At 37.6% G+C, this 26,189-nt stretch overlaps 2 protein-coding genes across 5 annotated transcripts in view; one reads left to right on the forward strand and one right to left on the reverse strand.

Annotated features, from left to right (window-relative positions):
• IleRS (Isoleucyl-tRNA synthetase) overlaps positions 1 to 8,318 on the forward strand; it is a 283,203-nt gene extending 274,885 nt beyond the window's left edge. For all 3 annotated transcript variants that reach the window (XM_068347042.1, XM_068347044.1, XM_068347043.1), the window contains exons 14-15: positions 1,240 to 2,438; positions 6,605 to 8,318. In XM_068347042.1, the coding sequence (XP_068203143.1) occupies positions 1,240 to 2,438; positions 6,605 to 6,824 (1,419 nt within the window). In that variant the 3' untranslated portion in view covers positions 6,825 to 8,318. The remainder of the gene's footprint in view (positions 1 to 1,239; positions 2,439 to 6,604) is intronic.
• A 700-nt stretch (positions 8,319 to 9,018) lies between these two features.
• Positions 9,019 to 26,189, reverse strand: part of Mcm10 (minichromosome maintenance 10 homolog) — a 525,621-nt gene continuing 508,450 nt past the window's right edge. For both annotated transcript variants that reach the window (XM_068347046.1, XM_068347045.1), the window contains exons 12-14: positions 23,029 to 23,145; positions 20,892 to 21,083; positions 9,019 to 9,228 (exon numbers count right to left, since the gene is read on the reverse strand). In XM_068347046.1, coding sequence (XP_068203147.1) covers positions 9,127 to 9,228; positions 20,892 to 21,083; positions 23,029 to 23,145 — 411 coding nt within the window. In that variant the 3' untranslated portion in view covers positions 9,019 to 9,126. The remainder of the gene's footprint in view (positions 9,229 to 20,891; positions 21,084 to 23,028; positions 23,146 to 26,189) is intronic.

A 26,189-nucleotide genomic window follows, 5' to 3' on the forward strand; every position in this document is an offset into this window, starting at 1 on the left:
CATAAACCTCTGCCCCTCGTGGGAGTTGTATATGTTCTTGAGGAATTATGAGTAATTGTGCCTACCCTGGCACCTCAGGCCTAAAGTGGTATGTAACCAACGTTCTCAAGTCTCTTATGCTTGCCCCTACGAGACTTAAATGAGCGTTAGATATCGCGCTCTCTAGATGACTAACCTTAACTCCAGTGAAGCAATTTAGTGAACATTTGGCATATATGTTGCTTGTCATTCTGAAGGATGGAAGGTCTTCTTTAGTTTGTTCCTGAGTTTGTGGCCAAGATCCAGCTGCCCATAATGCCTTCTTAGAAGGCATTCAGAGGGTATCAGGATAACTGGCTTCTCTGTCCTGTGCATGTTCCATGTTGCTATTTTAAGAGGACATGATGTTTCAGCACGGAGCTCCAGACACTTCTTAGTATCGGCCAGAAAAACTAAAGATATCCAAACGCAATTTCTTTTAAACTTTGTGAGACCATTTGTTGTGCATTTACTTCAAGCAGTGAGGTGGTTGGATGTCCAACTCGGGCATAGGCTTTTGAAGAGATAATGGGTTCTCCTTAGCTGTTATGAAGATCCTGTTAGTATCTAGGGTAATAAGACAGGAGTCTGCAAATGCTAGACATCCTTTACCTCCCACCACCTACAGCTGTGTACTCACAAGTACCTGGGTGCCTTTACTTATGTTCTTGTTGTGGGTGCTCAAGAGGTTATGTAACCAGCGTAGCTCTCATGAAACAAGATGCATTTCATTGGGAAGTTATATACCTCTTTTAGTAAGATAATAGTTTTGAGAAGCATTTCAAGATGAATTTACAAATTCATAAAGCAATTCAATACTATTTTATAGATTTTCTTAAATATGTGTAATATTTACAGATTTCTGGTAAAGCCTGTTGAAATTTACTCAACTCTATTGCTGCCCCGAGTAAAACTAAAACATCAGTTTAGTATCCATCAAATAGGTATATTTAGATACGGGTACTATAAATTGGTTATTTTTAAGGGCTAAGAATTTTAGAAATAACCAATATTTTCTCTTACCATGTACTGTAATTGGTTATGTAGATAATGTTTATTAAATGGATTTGCAGTGTCATTAAGGTATTATAGATATATTTTACATACGTACATGTACGTCCTAGATTTTTCCATTCTGTAGGATAGGTAAAGGCTTTAATAGTGTGGAAATGAAGGATAACTTGCTATAGGTTAGTTTTTAACTATATTTTATTTTTTCAGGGTGACACTAGTTCCGTTCATTATTTGATGGTGCCACAGCCGATGGGGAAGCTTATATGTCCTGAAATTGAGGACTGTGTCACAATACTACAGAGTGTTGTTGAACTTGGTCGATATTTAAGGGACAAAGTAAATACACCAATGAAGTATCCCTTACCTGAAGTTGTCGTCATCCACAAGGATCAGCAAATCCTGGATGATGTCTTACGTCTTGAGCAGTACATCAAAGAAGAGTTGAATGTAAAGTCAGTTACAACTTCTACAGACAAGGCAAAATATGGTGTTGCACTTAGAGCAGATATGAACTTCAAAATCTTAGGTGCAAGGCTTAAAGGAGACGCCAAGAAGGTCCAGCAGAAAGTGGCCGAACTCACAGATGATGATATCCAAAAGATGCTGAATACAGGTTCCATTGAAATTTTGGGTCATACTATTGATGCCAATGAATTGAATGTCAAGTATAGTTTCAGTGGTGAAAAAGCTGCAGAATTAGCATCAAAATATGAAGCGCACTCTGATAATACAGCACTCATTCTTTTAGATACCACTCCCTCACAGGAGATGTTAGATGAAGGCTTAGCCCGAGAAGTTGTCAACAGAGTTCAGAAGCTCAGAAAGAAAGCCAAATTAGTCCCCACAGATGAAGTGACAGTATGGTATGAAGTTGATAATAAGAGTGCAGAACTGTCACGTATTATGTCGTCTCACTTAGAATACATTGAGAGTTCAACTAAAACTCCATGTAGACCCCTTTCTCAGAAAGATAGTTCATCTGTTCTTATTGAAGAGGTAGCAAAAATCAAGGAGGAATCATTAAAGTTGATCATCACTCAGGGATTGTGTACAGGGTGGTCTACTGCAGCAGCAACTGTGGATAGCCCTGGTGGTTCTGAGGGAGTGTCCTGCCCATGGGTCAACATTATATTAGATGGATCACCAAGGTTTTGTACAAATAGTTGTAGTGGCACATTACTGTTAGAAAATCCTGTAGGTTCACCTGTCATGACCAGTTGCAAGCAGCTTATAGAGGAAGCTCATTCAATCTGGGGATTCCCTGTTAAGAATGCCAAATTATATGTATCGAGAAAAGAAATTGATGAGAAAACGCCTGTATCAAGCCTTTCGGGAAAAACTGTCGTCATAACTTACATCCCCAGTAAAGTTCCAGTAGCAACTTCTGCCATCAAGCCTTATAGCAAGTAAGTTCGATGCCAATTGTTTTCACACTACTTGTACTTGGCTATTCCATTATTTCCCAATATTGTAGCTATTTACACAATCATTCTTTATATTCAATAATCTTTTAAATAATTTCAGCTTTGCTTCACATTGATTCTACCTGATGTTGGTGCATTACTTATATTATGCTAATACACATGTCTTGTACCTACTGATGATAAATTATGAATATTCTTGTTTGTTATTTGCTCCTACATGTATACAAACTGTCATCCTTTAAGAGTATGATAACAGTGAAGCTGGAATACGGCAGTTAAAAGTTTTAATGAGGTGTCAATAATCACCTCTTTGCTTGCTCACTGACAAACCACTTTGATTTCAGCCGTTGGTTAGAACAGACGATCTTTCTGACTTTGTTTATTGGCAGAAGGTAACATTTTTTCTTTCCCTTTTTTCTAGCGTGTTCATGGCTGACTGCGTGTGTTTGTCGAAGATGCCGACAAACATGCGGAAATGTCCTAGTGGGCCACCGAAGACCTTTGGCACATTTATGAGTGCCAGGACAACAGATCCTATTTAGATGTACCCTTCCTGCAGCAGGCACACTGGCTGTCAAGGGTCACCTTATGATGAATGTCGGCAGTGGTCACCCTCCCAGTGGGAGAAGTATGGCAGGAGACAAAAAGAATTATTAAAGTGGTTTTCCTTGAGGTCGAAGAGGGGCTGGCCCGACTTCTTTCTTCACCCCCTGGTACTGTCCCCTCTGACCCTTTTCTGTTGATCTCCTCCCGGTGTCAATCGGAGAAGAGTGGTGACCCTTTAACTTTTGGGCAAGCCCTGGACCTAGGGTGTCCTTTTATTTCCCCCCCGGAGAAATAGAGAGGCCTCCTGCTCAGGTGGAGCCTTTACTCTTTCAAAAAAAATTATGCCTTACAGTTGTTGTGGCCCTCCTTGGGGTTGACTAGTTCCCTGTTGGAGCTTGGAAGGACGTCACCCCTTCAGTGTCTGTAGTGAAACCTATAGCAGCCTCCAGTCACTTTCCTAGGCTTCTGAGTGGGAGTCTTCTTGAGAGAAGCACCATTCGTTCTCTTACCTGCGAAAGACCAAAGATGGAAAGTCTGAGATTTGAGTCCCTGACCTTCACCATCTTGTCTCCTCACCGCCAGAGGCTTCGACCATGGAAGCTACGGGTATGACAATGCTTCAGGTGGCCTCCTGGTTAGAACACTGGGTAGGGACGGTTACCTTTTTAGCCAACACAGAGCTTTCAGATTCCGACAGGAGGAAGGCCATGCTCCTTACTGGTGCAAGGCCCATTGGGTTCCTCACGCTTGAGGCTTTGAAACAGTGGGCTAACTGAGTTGTCAAGCGATGTGAAATGGCCACGAGATTCCATAAGCATAATGGTCTCTGAGAGGGCCTTGATCTGAGAATCACTTCTCTCAAAGGGCCTGCCATTTCCTATTGATGAGATAGAAGCAACGTCTGAAAGGTTGAGGAAAGATAGTTAAGCCTCCTTGCTCCAGAGAGCAATTTCTTTCATGCCCATGTGATTACTCTCCTACTTCGTAATGGACATGACACAGTCCACGGGAAGGTATTCCTGTTTTAAGACATTGTCTCGCCTAAGAAGTGTAGCTCTTCCATTTCCTGCAGCAGTTTTATCTGTCAGCACATCAGTGACAGACTTCTGGGGAACCTGGCTTGCTATAGCATCTGGTGGAAAGTGGCTGTGTTCACTTTTGATCACTATGCCTTGCTTATCACCTCTCACTAGTGTCTATTGGGGAAGAGGCCAGGAGAGACATGGAGTGGTGGCTGGAAAATTCAAACCTGCTAAAAGGGGTACTGCTCTTAGTTCAATCCCCGGAATTCCTACTCTTCACAGATGTATCCAGGGAAGTTTGGGGAGCACAAATCCGCCAGCACACAATATTGGTGCCATGGTCCAATCAAGTTTGCTGAGACCATGTCAATGATCTAGACCCGAAGGCAGCATTCCTGGCACTTCAGCACTTTTGTCCTTTTCTGTCCGGTCAATCAATGATGTTGATGAGCGACATCATCAGCTTGGTGTCCTACACCAAAAAACAAGGAGGTCCTGGAGTTATAAATGATATCCATTTTTACAATGCGTTGTAAGTTGATTTTCGTTGTAAATCGTATTTTTTATACATAACATATAGTACGTAAATACTATATATGTATATTTAAAAAAAGGATAAAACAATCCTTTACCATTCATAGATTGATGTACCCTTTATATACAAACACTTTACCATATATACAGTAGTAGTGTACTTACACTTTACAGTACTATTAGACAATAACAACTGTACTAGAGATAACAATTCCTTACTTTATTCCTGTGGTGAGCTTGTACACTGCCATCGAAAGTCTCCCTTACCCTTTCCGGATAGGATGTACAGTTAAAAAAAGCACAACAATATCCAAAAACCAGCAGCACCAACATCCTAAATGCGTTTTGTAAACAAAGATGGCAAAATCAAGGATCTTGGAAATTTGGGAACATGGCTTGCCAGAAAATCTCAGCACAAAGTGAATTTGTGAAAAGCAGGGACAACTGTATTACTATATGTCTTGGTTGCTCACTTATAGCAAATGTCAACAATAGTCATGGTAGACTATACCAGTTTTGTTAACACGTTAATCATGAAATAGCATTGCAGTATGCCTCAGAGTTGCGATGTGCGTCACAGTTCGTAATCATGTCAGTGTTTAGGATATGTATTGAATAATTTAAGGGCGTCAAGAAATGCTCTTCCATTTTAGTCTTTAAGGCTAGTTTTAGGATATGGAGAAAGATTTCTCTCCAGAAGTTAGTCCAGACATGTGATTTCTTGGTACTTTGTTGTTAAGATGGCCAATGCAATATTGGCTCCAGTTCATCCAGAGTAAATGCCTCGGGCACTCTTAAGGATTGGCTTTAAAAAGCAAGGGCTACTTTTGAAGTTTTGTTTTTTATTCGATGTTCAAAATAGTTGTAAAACTACAATTTTAATGATTTACTAAGCTGATCTGCAAAAACCACAAGATAATGTATTGGCCAAAGCTTTCCCCTTAAGGGTAGCAGAATGTATAGACATGGTTATTTTTATAGTTAGGTTGTACTTTTAAATATTTACTTGGTTTAAATTTAAATAGAACATTATTTGATAAGGAATCTAATTGCCTTTCAGTTTGTTGTCTTGACTATGTCTTGCCCAAGTTGTTATGTGGTAGTCAGAAATGTGACCTAGGTTAGGAATTTCAATCATAAAATTTATTATTTTGATACTTTCCTTTAGTCTACATGATGTCCCTCCCTCTTCCCAACTTCTAGTGGTATACTGTATGCATAACTAGAAGACTTTGTTGACTTTAAGTTCTGACGACCAAGAGGTGGGGATGGGTCCTCACCAGTTGTAGGGGTCATTCAGGTATCTTCTTACCTGGGTAGGGGGTCCTACCCAGGAGATCCTGGGAGGAGATGGTTTGGAAAGAATTTATTGTTATGGTAAACCTTGAAAAATTGTGCTTTGTCTGTGTAAACGGTGTGACCTTGAGGTAAATATAGAAATATTTTATTAGTAAAATTCTGGTTTTAGAAAAATAGGACTGGGTTTAGGTTATCACAATGAATGGCTGTTCTCTTTCAGACGATAGACGAGATATAGTTGAACCATTATTTTCTTGCTACAAATTTTGGTTATGAGGCTAAAATTTCTCTTGAAAATTTTAGATTTATTAATTGACATATTTAACCTAATTTAATTTGAGCAAGTATGACTGTCTCCTACCAGGTCAGTGTAGTATTCAGCACATGAATTTGAGAAAATTTCATGGAAATAAGTAAAAATTAAACAAAAATTTATTTAATACTTACTTGGAATTCATGAAAGTTCGATCTACCTCCCCAGGCAGTTACTGACTTTTTTTATACTATTGCCAAAGAGGACTGAGAACTTGAAAATGTTTTTTCTGTCTCTAGTGGGAACAAGGGTTTTCCATACGTAATGCTGAAAATTTTCATTTTGTCTTTTAGCTGAAGCTCTTCATTAAAGGTTTCAATAGCACATGGATTCCAGATAAGTACTGTAATGAAATATGTTAGTTTAAGAATTAGGTTTTATGTAATTTGTACCAAAAGTTTATTCTCAAGCTAATTCAATATTTCCTCTTTCAGGTATGTCAATGTAGAAAGCTGTGATAAGAAAGCATGTGTTCTTTTGGAGAACCCTTGTGGAGATGGTATAATGTCTTCGGAAATGTTCCAAAAAGTTGTTCAGCGTGTATTAAATTTATCGTCGGCACCTATACTATTTACAGATGTTAATAAGAAGAAATCCCTTCAGCTGAATGGGGGAAGTCTAACTAAATTACATGGCTGTACGGTGTATGTTTAGGCTTTTTTTACGTTAATGAATAGCTGCGATATTAGGATTATTGTCAAAAATATATAATTTCTACATCACCGTATCCTTCTTGACTTTATCATTAAATAGTTGTACCATTAAAAAAAATACTTGGGCACAATTCAGTACATATTCTGTGGTGTGTAGTTACTCCATTTAGTTTGATACAATGACAGGTAATCTTTAGGCCAAAACCATTTGCAAAATAGACGGTTCTTGTTCTAAGAAGAGAGAGAATATATATTGAGAAGAATCATGGTACTATACTGTCTTGAGCGCAAGGTTAAGTTTGTGTGAATTGATGAAATACTGGGAGCTTTAGATTCTTACTTTCCTCATGGGCATAATATATTGTCAATAGAAAGACTTCACCAATCCCCAGAGTGACAGGTTGTACGTTTTGCTCTTGTTTAGTGAAATCTTTATAGTTTTGTATTTTATTTATTCAGTTCCTTTCATTCTGAATGTGTTTAATCCTAGATACTGTGCTAATTATTTAAAATATCTTTAAACATGAATGAAAAATTGTAGTTAGTGTTTAGAAATATCTCCATGATGATAGTTCAGAAGTCTAGTAAACCGAATTTAATGGTGCACCTCTTTCTCTCAAGTTGAATTAGGAAATGTGTTATTTTCTTTCACTTGTCTCTGGTAACTTTTCTGGCTTTGAAAATAATAATGGTTTTGAAGCTTCTGTTAGTAAAGTTGTAGTTATTCTTTTAGCACATTTCTCAGTATTTATGGCTTAGGGGTCCATTTTCCCGTCGTGTCTTGTTTTTGCATCGAGTATATGAGGGGATCAGTGTCTGCATCCATTCCAGATTGTCAAAACATTGTCAAATGGTCAAGACAACCTTAGAGCAATGTTATATATAAATTAGATACAAGTTTCTTTGTATAAAATTCAGCACTATTTTATTTAATGGTTTGGTTCAATCATTGACGATTCTAACTAGAGGAGATCAGCAAAGTTAATTTAATTGTTGCAATACTTTAAGAAGATAGGACCAAGTTAGGTAAACTTCACACATACTACATTCTTTCGTAGTATTGTTTACCTTTTACTGACTCCTTTGCTGGAAGAGACACCAAATTATATTATGATAATTTCACTCCATATACTGAGCAAGATTATTTTGTACAAAAATACATGGAGTTAGGAGGTGGCTTTTAAATTACTCAGCGATTTTTTAAAAATTAAACTTGTTCAGACTTTGGAATCATTTTCATTATTTTTATTCTCAAGTTTTGCATTTGCCTGGTGGTTTTGAAATTTTCCTTATAGCACAGGTAAATTTTTAAGGTCGTACAATTCTGTTCATTAGCTTTTATGTTAAATGCTATTTTTCAATTTTTGAAAAAGCCAGTGCCTTTACTACGACTGAAGAAAATATTTCAGTTTTGTGAAATTTTTTTAATATCTTGGTTGGAGTGAAGAAGAGTGATTTAATTAGTTGAATTAATTTCAGAAGTTTTGCATATGAACTAATGATTTTAGTTACTGTTTAGATTTTCTGTGCTTTATTAGACTAAACAGGTACTTCCTGGTTGCATTAAGTTTAATAAAAAATAAAGTTATTAAACTATATGATATGTAGGTTGTGGAAAATTTCTCATGATAATTTTACTACAGTTTTTTCAGGCAACATCAGAAATTTTATTTAAATTTTTGGTAGCTTTTTAATCTTTACAAAAGTTTTTGTACTGTAATGCCAACTTTTCTTTTTGTTCCATATGATAAGTATTTGTCTAACTGAATTTGTTTTTAATGACTGGTTCCAAAATTAAATGGAAATTACAACTTCAAGCTTCTTATTCACAGAGAAGGTTTCAGCTTCAGACAAAGCATTTGAAACAGAGTTGCAATTTAATGACTTTGTAATGTTTGTAATTGATATAAGAGTATGTCATGTTCAAAATTATTGAGCTTTATTCACCTTATACTGGTCTGGTTAAGTTACTTAGTAATAATTTTACTTAGTATAAACCAATTATCATTTTCATTCTTTAATTTTTCCTTGGGATGTTTGATATTTTAGTTACAATTTATATTCTATTGTAAGTTGGTGGTTTTTTATTTATTTATTTATTTTTTCTTTAATACTTTGTTGTCAAATTCATATACATTCTTATTTTCTCAGCAGCTTCATTGTCAGTTGGAGTTACATGTTCAGTTTAGGAAAAAAGATATTTTATATAATATTTTTTATTCAAAATCGAGTATAAACAACTATAGAATAATTTAAAAATTTTACAGAATTAAAATGAGTAAAGGTAAAATGTATCAGTTATGCTATACATGTAAATATACTTTGTCACTGGAACCACTGTAGTGATCTAGCTCGTCACCACGCAATGATAAAATCTCAGAATCTAGCTTGGGCCCTGTCTTTGCCTGCAAATAAAGATTATTACTTTCATTTATGCCAGTTAAATTATTTGTAAAAATAGCAAAATAAATAGAACAGTGGAGAAGACTTAAAGAAATAATATTATGGTTGCTTTTCACAACCAATGCTCTTTACCTAATGTATAACGCAGGGAAAAATCTTATAATTGTTCCTACACAAATACAAACCATTGTTCTTTACTATAGGAGTAGAATAACAGCCGTTAAAACTTTTAACAAGTAGTTTCCCTGACGTGGTGCGATCGCCCACTCTAACCTCCTCTATTTAAATTTCAATTTTTATTGAGTGCATCTGTTGCTCTTTGTTGGAATTTATTGCTTAGGAAATTATCTTTGAAATTTAATTAAAATTTCTTTCTCTTTCCAGCATTGCAGGTGTGTACAGCCGGAGATTATCCAGAGAGGAAGGATTAGGATAGGGTTGCCAAGAAACTCAAGACTTTCTGAAGGGCACAACCGGGTGAAAAGGTTATCCAAGTCTTTACAAGTCTAGAAATTTTATTTATTTTTGCTGCAGTCAGGGTGGAGGACGGCAAAGGAAGCAGATCCTCTTCCAAAGAAAAAGGACCTGGAGGAGGATACCCCCTAAGATGATGACTGGATTGCAGCTGAAAAACGTCCTCAAAGTTGCTCACGAAATCTAGGAGGTCCCTGAAGATCACAATGAAGGACAGAAGGGGTGTCAAAAATCTACCTACGAAGAAGCAAGATCAAATGAAGACAGCACGCAACCTTGAGAGCATGGGTAGCAGAACTCTGGAGAAGGACCTCCTGAAGGGTGACGTCTGGAACTGTAGCTAAGAAGGTCCACGGATGTTGTGTGCTAGAGCTAGAAGTTCTGTGAAGATTAGGATGACGGCTGCCGTTGACCCTCCTCCGAAGTGGAAGGATCAGGACAAAGATGATTAGCAATCTCATGAAGCAAGATGCTTGAATAGAGATCCTCGATGTCATAGCAGATATAAAAGTTCCAAGAAGCTCAGAATAAAGGCTGCTAGCGCCATCACTGATTTTCCTCTGAAGAGGAAGGATCAGGACAAAGATGATTAGCAATCTCATGAAACAAGATGCCTGAATAGAAGATCCTCGATGTCATAGCAGATATAAAAGTTCCAAGAAGCTCGGAATAAAGGCTGCTAGCGCCATCACTGATTTTCCTCTGAAGAGGAAGGATCAGGACAAAGATGATTAGCAATCTCATGAAGCAAGATGCCTGAATAGAAGATCCTCGATGTCATAGCAAATATAAAAGTTCCAAGAAGCTCAGAATAAAGGCTGCTAGCGCCATCACTGATTTTCCTCTGAAGAGGAAGGATCACGATATTGAGAATGTTCCTAGGAGGATCTCCTGAAGAGAAGATTCTAGAAATTGCAAAAGACCTAGGAGTTCCCTAAAGCTCGGGATGAAGGACACCAGAGACGTTAGTGATTCTCCTCCAGAGAGGAAGGATCAGGACATGGTTGACAAGCTACCTTGAGAGCATGCTCCAAGGAGCAGTGCTCTAAAGGACCTACTGAAGGGTGAAGCCTGGTGAGAAGGTCCTTGAAGTTGTAACAGGTCTAGAAGTTTCAGTTCTGTCCTTGTATTTCAGGATAAACCGCAAAGGCGACAGAGATTCTCTTCTGAAGAGGATGGATCTGGAGGATACCCCGAAGGATGATGACTAGACAGCAGGCAAAAAACCTCCTTAAAGTTGCTCACCTGATCTATAAGGTTCCTAAAGAACACAATGAAGGATGCCAGGGGTGTCAAAAATCTGAAGAGGGAAGATCAAATAAAGATGAAATTGCAAACTTGAGAACATGCTCAGAGGAACAGAAGAGCTCTGGAGAAAGACCTCCTGAAGGGCCAAACCTGGGGCAGCATCAGCTGAGTTCTTCAAAGTTGTTGTCAGTCTTGTCCAAAAAGGAGATCACTAAAGACATCCCGAAGCAGGAGTGACTGCCAGCGCTTTTAGAGGCTACATCTCTGATAAAACAATGCATAGGAACCTATGGGAGTCCCGAAGGAATTCTCTTGGTCGGTTAGACTGCCTCTCTTCAACTCGCCACGCCACATCAAACTGAAAAAAGAAAAAACCCTCGGGAGGAAGTCTCTCACATCTCAAGAGAAATGAGAAAACCTCCCAGCCTCGTGGTTCGTAAAAGGTTAATGGAATTCCTCTTAACCAACCGGCCTCGGGAAGAGGTCGCAAGCAATCTTAAGGATTAAGATTGCTTGCAACCTCTTCCCGAGGCCGGTTGGGAAAGAGGAAAATTCCATTAACCTTTTACGAACCTCGAGGCTGGGAGGTTTTCTCATTTCTCTCGAGATGTGAGAGACTTCCTACCAAGGGTTATTTCTTTTTTCAGTTTGATGTGACGTGGCGAGTTGATGAGAGGCAGTCTAACCGACCAAGAGAATTCCTTTGGGACTCCCGTAGGTTCCTCTGCATGGTTTTATCAGAGATGTAGCATCTAAAGGCGCTGGCAGTCACTCCTGCTTTGGGATCTCTTTAGTAATCTCCTTTTTGGAGGACAAGACTGATGACAACTTTGAAGAACTCAGCTGCTGCTGCCCCAGGCTTGGCCCTTCAGGAGGTCTTTCTCCAGAGCTCTTCTGTTCCTCGGAGCATGTTCTCAACTTTGCTTTTCATCTTTGATTGATCTTCCCTCTTCAGAAGAATTTTGACACCCCTAGCATCCTTCATTGTGTTTTTCAGGAACCTTCTAGATCTGGTGAGCAACTTTAAGGAGGTTTTTTGCCTGCTGTCCCGTCATTATCCTTCACGGTATCTTCCAGATCCTCTTCAATAGAGAGTCTGTCGCCTTTGCGGTTCTTCATCCTGAAATGCAAGGACAGAAATGAAACTTCTAGACCTGTTACAACTTCAAGGACCTTCTCACCAGTCTGCACCCTTCAGTAGGTCCTTTAGAGCACTGCTCCTTGGAGCATGCTCTCAAGGTAGCTTGTCAACCATGTCCTGATCCTTCCTCTCTGGAGGAGAATCACTAACGTCTCTGGTGTCCTTCATCCCGAGCTTTAGGGAATTTCTAGGTCTTTTACAATTTCTAGGGTCTTCTCTTCAAGAGGCCCTCCTAGGAGCATTCTCACTACCGTAATCCTTACTCTTCAGAACAAAATCACTGATGGCGCTAGCGGCCTTTATTGCTAGCTTCTTGGAACTTTTATATCTGCTATGACATCGAGGATCTTCTATTCAGGCATCTTACTTCATGAGATTGCTAATCATCTTTGTCCTGATCCTTCCTCTTCGGAGGAGGATCAATGGCGGCCGTCATCCTGATCTTCACAGAACCTCTAGCTCTAGCACACAACATTGTGGACCTTCGAGTTAGCTGCAGTTCCAGACGTCACCCGTTGAGGAGGTCCTTCTCCAGAGTTCTTCTGCTACGCATGCTCTCAAGGATGCGCGTTGTCTTAGTTTGATCTTGCTTCTTCGTAAGTAGATTTTTGACACCCCTGATGTCCTTCATTGTGATCTTCAGGAACCTTCTAGATTTCGTAAGCAACTTTGAGGACGTTTTTCAGCTGCAGTCCAATCATCATCTTCAGGGGTGTCCTCCTCCAGATCCTTTTTCTTCGGAAGAGGTTCGGCTTCCTTTGCCGTCCTACACCCTGACTCTGCAGCAAAAATAAATAAAATTTCTAGACTTGTAACAACTTGGATAACCTATTCACCAGGTTGTGCCCTTCAGAAGGTCTTGAGGTTTCTTGGCAACCCAATCATAATCCTTCCTCTCTGGAGGAGAATTGCCAAGATCCATGGTGCCCTGCATCCTGAGCTTTAGGGAACTTTTAGTTCTGCTATGAAATTGAGGATGACATCTTCAGAACATGCTCAATGTCCTGATCCTTCCTTTTTGGACTGGATCACTGTTGGTTCTAGCAACCTTCACCCGGAGATTCTTGGAATTTTTGGCTGCTATACCACCGAGGATCTTTTCAAAGAACTTGCTTTAGGAAGTCATTTTCCAAACCACTCTTGCTCCTTGGAGCATGCTCATGAAGTGGCTAATCTCCCTTGTCCTGATACTTCCTCTTCGGAGGATGATCAGTGGTGTTCGTCATCCTTATCTTCATAGAACTTCTAGCTTCAACATGAAACTTTGTGGACCTTCTTAAATACAGTTCCAGATGTCACCCTTCAGGAGGTCCTTCTTTATAACTCTACTACTCTGAGCATGCTCTCAAGGTTACTCGTTGTCCTTGTTTGATCTTTCCTCTTTGGAGAAAGATCTTTGACACCACTGGCATCTTTCATCCTGACTTTCAGGGACCTCTTAGATCTGGCAAAGCAACTTTAGGATGTTTTTAGCTGCAGTCCAGTTGTCATCCTTTGGGGTGTCCTCCTCCAGTTCCGTTCTCTACGGAAGAGGATCTCCGTCACTTTTACCTATCCTTCATCCTGACTCTGCAGGGAACTAAATGAAACTATTAGACTAACAATTTTGAGGACCTCACAAGGCTGCCCCCTTCAGAAGGTCTCAGGGGTTGCTTGTCAACCCTGTCCTGATCCTTCCTCTCAGGAGGAGAATCACAGATGTCTCTGGTGTCCTACATCCTGAGCATCGGGGATCTTCTAGGTCCTTAAGACTTTGAGGATCTCTTCATAAGGTTCTGCTCGGAGGAGGAGCACTGAAATTTTAGACCTGCTATGACATTGAGAATTTTTTTCAGGCTACTTCCTCCTGAAGAGGTCATCTTTCAGAGTACTCTTGCTCTTCAAAGCTTGCTCATGAAGTTGCTAGTCATGCTTGTCCTGATCTTTCCTCTTAGGAGGAAGATCATTGGCTTGTGTAATCCTGATCTTCACCGAACTTCTAGCCTCAGCATGGAACTTCATGTACCTTATTAACTGTGGTTCCAGACATCGTCCTTCAGGAGGTCCTACTACAGAGCTTGCTCACAAATTTGCTTTTTAGTTCTGTCTTGATCCTTCTCTATGTTCTCTGTGAAACTTTTTGTCCTTCAGGGCTCTTGCTTCACAATCATACCAATTAACAAACTGCATTCACTTCCAGAACGTTTAGGGTGCAACAGTACACCTGCACTCGTGTGTGAAAATATAAGTGAAGAGCTTCTGACAGCTGGGGGCCCATGCTCTCGCCACCACCTGTCACTTAACTGCCTGCTTAACCCTTTTACCCCCAATGGACATACTGGTACGTCCTTGCAAAAAACTGCTATTTACATTTGTTTTGCATATTTTTAATAACTTTATGAGATACTTCAGGCATTTTCCAAAAGAATGAGACCAACCTGACACCTCTATGACGAAAATTAAGGCTGTTAGAGAAATTTAAAAAATATATATTGCAAAATGTGCTTGAAAAAGAAAAAACGCCTGGGGGGTTAAGGGTTGGAAAGTTCCAAATAGCCTGGGGGTAAATCCAGCCTGCACTGAAAACATATTCCCTACCTAAAGGAGGATGGTTTGTATTTTGCATAGGAATAAAAAGCTTCAAAAGAATATTATGCAGACGTGGGAAATACACCTGAAAAAGATAAAAATTTTTAGCAAAGCCCACTGCAGAAATATTAAAACAATGCTGTTGACTAAATTGAACGTTAAAACTGAATAGAACAATGGCCTACTGGAGAGAGAGGAAATTTTTATATGTATTGGTTACACTTTATACAGTGCATATATGGAGTAGTATATACATAAAAGTGAAATGAATTAATGTATCCAACTTTTATTTGGTGTAATGATTAATGAAAGTGCAAATTTGTGCATTTCCACAGCCTAATGTCTGCCAAAGACCACCTTTGTGGCTCTAGAATATAAGAACAATTTCAGATATTTTATACTGTAAAGAACTTGATGAAAATTTATTAGTTTCCCTTTATGATGTTACAAATAAAACATGATCAATCTTCATGTAGTTATATTCTTTAATTTTTAGTCATATTTATTCCTATGACTATGACACCCAGCGTTGTTCTCAATTCTAGTAGTTTCAAAATATTTCAAATTAATTGTACTTCATGGGATATATTTTTCAATACTTTTATACAGTATTAACAAAATATCTTGGTACATTTCCCATTTAAGAAAACTCAAGACTTAACAAGAAAGCATTATAATCATTGTACCAGTCCAATGAGTCAAATTTAACTCCTACACAGCTGGTCCTTTAAAATATGGAATATTTCTTGAGGAGTTGGGATGGCCTTTCAAATCATTAACAAGGAAGATAATGACAAAGTGAATATGAGAGAGAGGAAGGCCACCCTCCTGTTGAAAACACCACTTTTGACCTGCAATTGAGGTGGGAAGTTTAACTTAAAAGGACGGGTTTGCACAGCTACCAAAAATACAAACTAAAAAAATTGGTATTTATTCCCATGAGTATACAAATCTTTCATCCTTTAAAACAGAGACCCACCTAGAAATTCCCTCTAGAACTGTAATGGTGTGTTCTTTTTCTTCTCTGGAAAATGCGTCTCCCTAGTCTTGCACAGGAGTGAAGGAGATGACTCCAGCAACCTCCAATCAACCCATCATAAGAATTAATATGCTGATTGAGCCTGGCCTGTACTTGGTCGTTTAAGGAAGCTTTGTTCCCAAAAAGGCAAGTTGTAGTCTGGAATGGAATGTCTGGTGCATGACAGACAATGTATAGGTATTCACTCCACTATCTTCCCCTTGTAAAGAGAGGATGGGGGAGGGCTACTACTTACAGATCTAGTCTAATAAGAGTGGTGACAGATCTAGTCTAATAAGAGTGGTTTTCAGAAACGTAGCTTACCGACAAAGTCAGAGCCAGTGAGTAATGGTATGAATTCTACATCCCCAAAAAGGGAAAGGAAATATGAAGCAGAAGAGCCAGTAGTTCAAACTTTCCTCCAGGCGTACATCGCACGCACTACCATAAACAAGGTGCTTCCTGTTCCTGAATGAAAGCTAGGCTAGGCACATAAACACTGGAGCTTCTACCACAGAGCACAGAACTAAAGTGTTGAAGAACTTTTGGGTGTACTCCCTTAATCCCTTCACTACCAGGCATCAAATCCCACCCCCTCTATAGCTGCATACGATGTCTGTCGCCATCGGTAATGTGTGCAAACTTATTCTATGATAACATATATTCCACTGTTTATTTTACTTTAAAGCAATGTAATTTTACATATAGAAAATGTTATAATAATAGTAAAGTGATTGTGACTGCTAGTCATCGAAAGACGTAAAACTCTGTAACAATCTTTACGTCGTACAGAAATGTAAAGAAAATAAGTTTGTTTACTTTGACAAGAAGTCTACTATAATATATAATTACAAGGAATACAATGAACAAAAACTTATCTATTAATGACAAAAGAAAGAGCTATTTCTGCCACCCAGAGTGCGTGAGTGCGCTTTCATTTTCGTCTTCAAAAGATGTATGCAGGGACATAATATTTTCTCTTAATCTCAGCCTATACAATTAAACACAGTAGACCAAGAACGAAACTAGACCCTTAGAAAATCCTCCAACAACAAATAGAGAAAATTTGGTGAAAAAAAATGGAATAATGCAGAAAAAATTAAAACTAAAACACTAGTAAACCAGGGAAACTAACAAAGCCACAGAGGAAGAGAGAAAAAAAAGAAAGAAAATTTCCTCCAAGTGGCACAATTCAATGCTCAGTCAGAAGCAAAATGAAAAACTTCACAACACTGATAGCTAGTGAGGAACTAGTTGTCGTAGACATTACTTAGACCTAGATTCAAGAAAAAACAAAGGACTTTATCGGAGAATACAAAATTCCAAGGTTTCAAGCTTTTTTACGAAGTATCGCCTTATCAAAAAAAAAAAAAGGGTGGAGGGATAATGTTCTATGCTAAAAATTACTTGAACACCATAGAAATTAAATTATAAACCAAATGGGAAGTGACAGGTGAAAATATTAACACTGGAAACATGATGTCCATACTAATAATGTACAGACCACCACATCAACCACAAGAACAGGATGAAGAGCTGTATGGACAACTTGGATGAGAAGTTGACAATAAGCTAGCAGTCCTAATAGGAGACTTCAATGCAGCAGTAAACTGTGATACAATGAAATCTACATCATACACAGAGGGACATAGGCTATGCTACTAAATTTGTAAAAATGAATTCCTCTATCAGTGGGTTGATAAACTAACTAGGGCAAATGACATACTAGATATTGTGCTAACAACAAAAGGAAAATTTAGTATCCAGTGTTTTAATAGGCAAAAATATTGACAAAAGTGACAGAATACTTAGGTTTTGGGTAAATATTCCTTATCTACAAGATGGGAAAATTATCAAAAAAGCTAGACTACAGACAGAGTAACTGGATAAAACTGAAGAAATACACAGAGAATTTAGAATGTAATGTAACGAAACGGGAAACATAGATATGCAATGGGACTCCATTGTAAAAAATATATGAAGAAAAAAGGGCCGAATGTACAGTATACCACATGGAAAAATTTACCCTATGGAACTCCACAACCTAAGTGGTTCAACAGAGAAATAGCCAATGCAATAAGAAGCAGGGACAGGAAACATAAATCAAGAGGAAGCCTTCAATTCATGAAATTTCCAAGCACAAGAAGTTAAGCCGAAAAGTAGATGAACTAGTTAGAAATGCCAAGATCAATGAAGAGAAAAGAGTGGCATCAGCTAGTAAAGAAAACCCAAAAGAATTTTTTGCATATGTAAAAAGTAGAAAGCCAGTCAATCTTATAACAAATGATTTGGAATAAGCCGAACTGATGAATGCATATTTCACAACCGTATTCACTAGGGAAGAAATAAACGGCCGTCCCCGAACCAGCTACCAAATATGAAGGGCCACAACCCCTGAATGGATGATGTAAAATATAAAAGGACTCTGTAAGTCTAAGACACCAGGTCCAGATGATATTTATCCAAGAGAGATTACAAAACTACAGTAGAAGAGGTAATCCCACACTTTTACATAATGTTCTGAAAGACAGCCAACGAAAGGCACCATAAGAAGGGAAACTAGGCCATGTTCCTCCAATCTACAAGAAGGGACCAAAAGAAGCTGGCAACTACAGGCCTGTGTCTAACTTGGAAGTCCCTTGCAAAATATTTTAATCAATTATAGTAATTTCAATAGAGTAAAACAATCTGATGGATAGACAACATGGTTTTAGACAAGAGAGATCATTTGTGACAAATTGGAATTTTCCCACATGTTTAGCACTTCAGACAAAAGCAGACATCATATACCTAGACTTTCAAAAGGCTTTTAACAGTTTCTCATAAAAAATTTAATGGTGAAAATTAGATCACTAGGCAATATTGACGAGTCAAATGAATGCATCGAAGATTGGCTAACAAACAGAAAACAGTTGTAATCAATGGAAAAGCTCCAGAGTGGGCAGCTGTTACAAGCGTAGTACCTCAAGGATGTGTCCTTGGCCCATTGCTATTTCTGATCTACATTAATGACGTAGATTTAGGATTAACTGGTAGAATAGCCAAATTTGCCGACGATACTAAGCTAGGCATAAATGTTGCGAACTCAGAAGACGTAGAAGCCTTAAGAGAGGATATAATGAAGTTAAAAAAATGGTCCAGAAAATGGCAAATGCCTTTCAACTGTGGGAAATGAAAAGTCATGCACATAGGTTACAGTTACCCACAACCAGGTTACTCACAGCTAGGTAATGAACTAGAAAGTGTGGACGAGGAGGAAGATCTTGGTATTATTATCAGCAAGAATTTGAAGTGCATCAAACACAGAGCATAAAAGCCGAAAAGAAAGAGCAAAAACTAATAGGTTAAATAAAGAGACTATTAAAATACAGAAACTGAGACACTGTACTACACTTCAGCTGTATACATCACTAGTAAGACCCCATCTAGAATACAGAGTCGAATTCTGGGCTCCCAAGTGTTCAGAAGGATATACAGATTGGAAGCAGTACGAGCTAAGAACACCAAACAAGTCCCAACACTATGGCAATTTGGATATAGATAGATTAGGAATATTTAAACTTATTTAATCTATAAACTCGACGAATATGAGGGCAGTTACTAGAGGCATTCAAAATTCTTAAAGGAATAACAAATGTAGATTACAACAATCTATTCATGCTTAGCACAAATTATTCCAGAGGTAATGGATACAAACTGGAATTGAAAAGATACAACACTTAATGTGGCAATTTCTTTGCATACAAAATAGCAAATACTTGGAATAGACTTCCAGCGGATGTAGTAAACAGTAACATGGTAAACAAGTTCAAGAATAAGTTAAACAAGATCATTAATACTCTCTAAATGGAGATAATTGGTAGGATTCTAGATATCATTTTGTGATGGAATTCAACCCAAACAGCAACTCTTGATAACTGCATGGCATCATGGGTGGGTGTAGGAAGGGGGAATAGTGACAAATCTACATCTCACTTTAGAGGATGCTTCCAGCGTAATTTGATCACATATGACAACATAGAAATACAATAAAATAGCCCTTACATAATCACAAATAGACTAACGCCCCATGTGTCTCAGTTGGTGGTAACGTGAACATTGAGCATAGCTAATTTACATCGCTAAGTTGGCGGAGTAGGAGTAATGCCTCATGTAGGGAATATTGCCATTGGCTAAGAGTTGTGTGATTATTCACGATAACATAAAAACACAAAAAAATAGCCATTACATAGTCAGGAATAAAGGCTATAATCTCAAAGTCTTTGTCAGTTGGCTGTAGAAAGAAGGTGCTAAAATCGAGATAGGCTATTTTCAGTAAACATCCCTTAGGTGTGATATACGACCATGTGTTAATACTCTTCAGTAGGGTAACTGGACACTTTTAACTTCCATATTCTTTATATTTGTAAATGATGTTTCTGGTACAGACGTCATACACCCTTATACCTGGGCATGTTTTGACGTATGATGTACAACATTTTAGGGAAGGGGTTAAGGTTATGAAGGTTGCCCGTCACATTCAAACTCCATCTACCATCCAACTGCAGACTCTTTGGTGTCTAAGTTGGATCAATACCCGACTTTGCGCTCTCTGGTTCGAGCTGGGACCCTGACCCTTTCAAGGGTAAGTCTGCTCTTGAAAGTCACACAAGGCCAGAAATACACCTCTTTCCTTATTCTGCCAGTGAATACGGATACTCAGGCATGAGATGTAGAGTTCTCTTCAGATAACACTAGATCCCTCACAAGCACAAAAACTTCTCCTCCTGATTACCATTCGATCGTTCATGTAGAGGGGACATGGCAAAGGTCTCAAACCTAGTGTCATGACTTGACGGGTTCTGAGTTTTGGCCACGAACTCTGACACAAAACTAAGAAAGAACTTCCAACCCTCAGCATGGATTAATGCACAGAGAGTCAGTGCAATTTGCTTACTCTCTTCGCTGATGCTAAGGCTAACAAAAAGACAGACTTGAGAGTCAGATTTTTATATAGCGACCTTCTCAAATGCTCATACGGGTATGTATAAGAGACTTGAGTCTTTAATAGGAGGATGGACGGCTGCCCATGCTCACCACTTGCTGCTAACTAATTTGTTAACTTTTTCAATGACTTTTGCAGCTGTTGAAAACATTCCCTATTTTAAAGGACAAAAGGTTTGTATACAGTACAAGTAAGAACAAATGTTGTAATAATGAAAAACAGTTCCACTTACCTTCCCCATGGCAACTCTTTGCCACGAACTATGGTCACAGGTTGAACATGGATTTCGTGGTAGTTTATCAAGAGAGGTAGTTCTTCTCTTACAGTTCTTGCATTCAAAGAATCTCTTCTTGACCTTAACAGCCTTTAATGGGTGCTTTTCTTCTCTACAAAAGTCAGAGGCAGACTGGGCCATGTATTTACACTAAAAAGAAAATTAGCATGAGTAGGAGAAATGCATGCCGTAAAACAAAAATGTATCAAAATTATAAAAAAATTATATATAATATACATTCCCTTAGTATGAAATGTTAAATGTATTATAAGAAGTAATTAAATGATATATGAAAGCAAAGTAGAACAATGAGAACAGCAATACGCCAGTGAGAAAAAATTAACTCTGGTGTCTATAAACTACATGTATATTGGTGAAACTAACAAATTTATTGATATTAACAAGGCTACTATGTACTACTAATACTATAGTAATAACATGACTATTAACTGACAATGACAACTGTATAGTACTGTAGTACAGAGATTCCAGAAGGATTAAGTAAACAAATATGAATTAATGGGGACTGGGTAGTAGTTCTATCTTCCTTGAGCCTACATTCACCAACCCATACAATGACAACAGCTGTATCATCTTGCATAAAAAAAAGAAGTGAGAGGCAAAAGGTGAAAACAAAGCCAATGATACACATAAGAACTGTCAAAAAGGTGCATTCATCTGATATTCCACCATGATGCCTGGTTTTATAGCCCTAAGATGGTTGTAATACAAGAACAAAACAGGTGCTTTTCCAGCAAGTGCATAATGAAATCACAATCATTAGATATGAAAAATATAAGTATTTTGTAAGTTCACTTAACATTACAAAAATGACCAATGATTAAATAATAAATCTACATATTAAACTTCATAGTGTACAGCCTCGTTAAGATAGTTAAATAGTTAACTGGAGTACTTTTAAAAACATCATTTTAAATTTGTTGCTTATCACTAATCCACAAATAATGGTTCTCAAGTTTAAAACACCCCCCAATGTTTGCAGTAATAAAAAAAAAAAGACCTACTGTTGACAAAATTAGTCTATCATCACTTCAAGCTCTTTTTCATTCTCGTCTCACTCAACATGTCATGATAGAGCTATGATTTCTCTCTCTTCATTCTTTCTGCACATTAATCATTCTTTGTTATCAGATTTTCATCTTGCTTTCTCCTTTTCTTACATTCAACATCAGTTGTCAAAAAAGTTACATTCAGCTACCGTGAAACTAACATTCAAACAAACAAAAAATATTTAGACCACCCTTCTTTCTACACAAAACTGTCAGCAGCGGTATAGAAGGTCAACAAAGCGAGTGAAACTTAAAGCCCTTCTTGTTTGGTTAATACAAAAAAAAGTTTGCAAAACTTTGCCCAAAGGTGCAAATTGAAAATAAATTCCAATGACAGTTCTAGCCTAGCAATTATTTTCTAAGAAATATATAGCATACTGTATTGGAATTGGCATAAATTTTGGTCATAGGACCTAGAACTGGGTCTTGTGAGTGAATTTAGTGCAAACATACAACTAAGGAAAACCCCCACTTGCAGTATCAAGTAAAAGTTAAAGGGGTTTGATGGCAAGATGGAAGAAAGGAAGAGAGAGAACAAAGGTATGGTCTAGTCTAGCATATATTGAAACAAACCCTTTGGGACTCCCATTGGGGAGATTAGTACCATTAGTGAACCTCACATTGGGCATTTTTGGCATCTGAAGTATTCCTTCAGCACCTGACTACATCCCATTTTGCCCTATTTTATCCCTATTCCCGCTCTCTTCCACCTTGCTGAACACAACCTCATATTTTAATTCAGTGAAACTGTGGTGTTTTACCCCAGTTTCACCATAGCACTGAATGGCCCAAATTCTATGAATCAAATCAAAACCCTTTGGGCCCACCTGCAAAATGAGAAATCTATCTTGGTGGTATTAAACTATCCATTATAACAAACCCAGCCTAAACGTCATTACCCATACTTTGCTGTCTTCTCTTATGTAAATTTTCAATTATCTACAATGTAATATTGATAGCTTAAGGGTTACAGAAGATTTCCTTCTTGAAGAATTATTTTCCTTGAAGTTTCAATATATTCTCACCTTAATGCAAACATATGCTGTTGTAGGAATTTCCATAATTGAAGCCATCTTGTCTTCCAACATTTCCTTCTTTTCTAGACCTTGATAGTACTTTTCCAAAGCCTCATTCTCCACTGCCTGAAATTTGGATAAAACATGTTAAATGAACTAAAATAAAACAGTTAAAACTTCTTTATATAAATAGGATCAAAACAGAATTCTAGTAATAGAATTCATCTAAATACCTGATAATCATCAGGCTTTAATTCTCGAAGTCACAGACTGCCTGATCTCTAATAAACACAATTTTCTACCCCTCTTTCTCTCTCCCATCACCCCCTACCCTCTGATGACAAAAGGGAACATCACCACAGTCCTTTGAATACCATGAATTTCATATGATTGGAGTTCTCATACAGGAGGCATTTGGGTTACTACGGGGATCCATTCTTACGCTGTATCGGAAGTTAGATTTATATACATAAAATACCTTATGTATATACATAAATACTGCATAAAAAAAAACAAAAAACAAAAAACAATCTCTTATCATTCATAAATTACTGTACTTTATAAATACAAATACCTGTACCCTATACAATAGTGTACCTAAACTTATATAGTACTAATAGACAATAAGTACAGTATATGTATACCTCGGTTTACGTAATTTCGAATTAAGTTGGTTTTGAATTTACATCGGTAGTCCAAAATAATACATGGGAAAATAAAAATCTAGTTTTGAGTTATTTTGTTTGACTTTCCGTCTGTCTGCCACAAGTATTGAAGTCATAATATCATTGGAATAGTGTTAGAAGCACATAAAACATGTTACTTTAAGAATTAAAGTATATAAAATCATTAAAATTCCTACATTTACATTAAACGTTCACATCATTAACATAAATCCTAGCATAACTATGAAAACATTTTTGACTGTGTTTTTATATTAGTTAGCGGTCTTCAAGAGCTAAACAGTTACGCTTTTCATGGTAGTTCAAATATCTACCATTTGGAACGTTAACAGCACATAAAATATTAATGTATAATAAATAAAAATAAAACTATATAAAATCATATGAAAATACATTTTCGTATACTATATTTTTAATTTCAAGTGCATTTTAATAATCAACAATTATTTTTTTTGGTTGTGATCAGCTGGTGAAGACTAAGGAGAATATGCACACAAAAAAGAATATCGTCTATATAATTTCTTAACTCGTTCAATATAAATTCCTAATGAAAATTACATCAGCAACAATTTGTTATAGAATATCACAGTTGTCATACATTTCATGTATAGCGATTATTATTAGTTATACTATGAATAAGTGTTTTCTCTCTCTCTTGCTATACACATATAGAACAGATTTAACAGAAATCTGTTTCTTTAAAAAGTGTCGGCTAAATACTATAAACAAACTAAACTTTTATTTTGCATAAATCTATGTTCGATCGTAGGCTGGGATTGAAACACGTCACATTCTATTTCGTCAGCTGTTCTACAGCTTTAAGCGACAACATACAGTAATATATATATGTACTGAAAGGCCCCTGTGGCCGAGGGGGCATAAAACAATTAGAATAGCGCCAACGTATCCCTGCGTGTCGTAAGAGGCAACTAAAAGGGACGGGATGAGGGGGTTGGGAACCACCTCTCCTGCATTATATACTCCTGTGAGACATCGAAGAGGTGGAGCTGGGGGGAGAGTGACTGCTCCCCGCACTCTAGTTTTGGGGTGTCGGAATGTGCGTGGATGTGGTACAATAGAGAGTAAAAGATATGAGATTGAAAGTATGTTTAGGAATAGAAGGATGGATATATTGGCTTTGTGTGAGACAAAGTTAAAAGGGAAGGGTGAAGAGATGTTTGGTGAAGTGACTGGTAGTGTGTCTGGGATTGAAAGGGGGAAGAGCAAGAGAGGGTGTGCTTTATTGCTGAGTGAACGGATGACAGGTAAAGTAGTGGAATGGAAGGAGATATCATCTAGGTTAATGTGGGTAAGGGTTAGATTGGGTAGGGAATGTTGGGCTTTTGTTTGTGCGTATGGGCCAGGTTGTAAGAAAGGTGAAGAAGAGCGGAATGAGTTCTGGAATGAATTAACTAGGTGTGTAGATGGACTGGGTAGAAGGAATTATGTAGTTGTTATGGGTGATTTAAATGCTAGCGTGGGCGCTGGAGAGGTAGAAGTTGTCATTGGGAAGTATGGCGTACCAGGTGAAAATGAGAGTGGTGAGAGACTGGTAGATATGTGTGTTGAGCAAGAGATAGTGATAAGTTCTAGCTTTTTTCAAAAAGAAAGAAAAAACAAGTATACATGGGTAAGAGTGGCAAATGGAAGAATGGTAGATAGGGCTTTGATGGATTATGTGTTGATAACTAGAAAAATGTTTGGAAGATTGAAAGACGTGCACGTGTTTAGGGGTATGGCTAACGGTAGGACTGAGTTTTTATATAAATTTACCTAAGGCATATGCTTTTTATTTGAAATTTTACATTTTGTTGCAGGCAATATTAAATTTCTCTACATTAAATACTTCTAGTGTTTTGCCATAGAGTATTTATTTTGGAAAGGAAAACTCCCTAGAAATACTACACATGCTGTATTTAAACGTCTAAATTTCATATTGTAACTATGGTTTCTTGTCAAGTTAGCACATTGCATGCGATTGGAAGAAATTCCCGAATAAAGTACAGTACTGTACTTAGTATTTTCTAGATTCAAGTCCTTATAAACCAGTTTAAATTACTGTATCTCAGAAAAAAATGACGAATAAACACCAAACAGTACATAGAGCAGAAAGTGTGAATAAATTGATGTTCTAATGTTTTAAAAATGATTTTGGTTAGGTTTTATTCTTCATATTCTTCATAGCATTAAAGCTTTCCTTTTTACAACAGTCCTAAAATAACTGAAAGCAAATTTTACAATTTTTCTAAGGTATCAGGTTTACTCCTATAAAACCATCTTCCCTTCACAGCTACACAAAGGCTGCTTTGTGCATTAAACTTTTCAAGAGAAAATTCTAAAGATTAAGTACCATCACTGATAATACCAAAAAGAAAGTTTCCTTTGATATGAGTCCATGTATAAAACCATATAACAAAACAAGTTTGATTCTGCTTACAGTTATCTCTTAGTTGAACATTTACCCAAGTAGATTTCTGACAGCCAAAA

Source organism: Palaemon carinicauda, chromosome 23 (genome assembly GCF_036898095.1).
Source record: "Palaemon carinicauda isolate YSFRI2023 chromosome 23, ASM3689809v2, whole genome shotgun sequence".
NCBI classification, from domain to species: domain Eukaryota; kingdom Metazoa; phylum Arthropoda; class Malacostraca; order Decapoda; family Palaemonidae; genus Palaemon; species Palaemon carinicauda.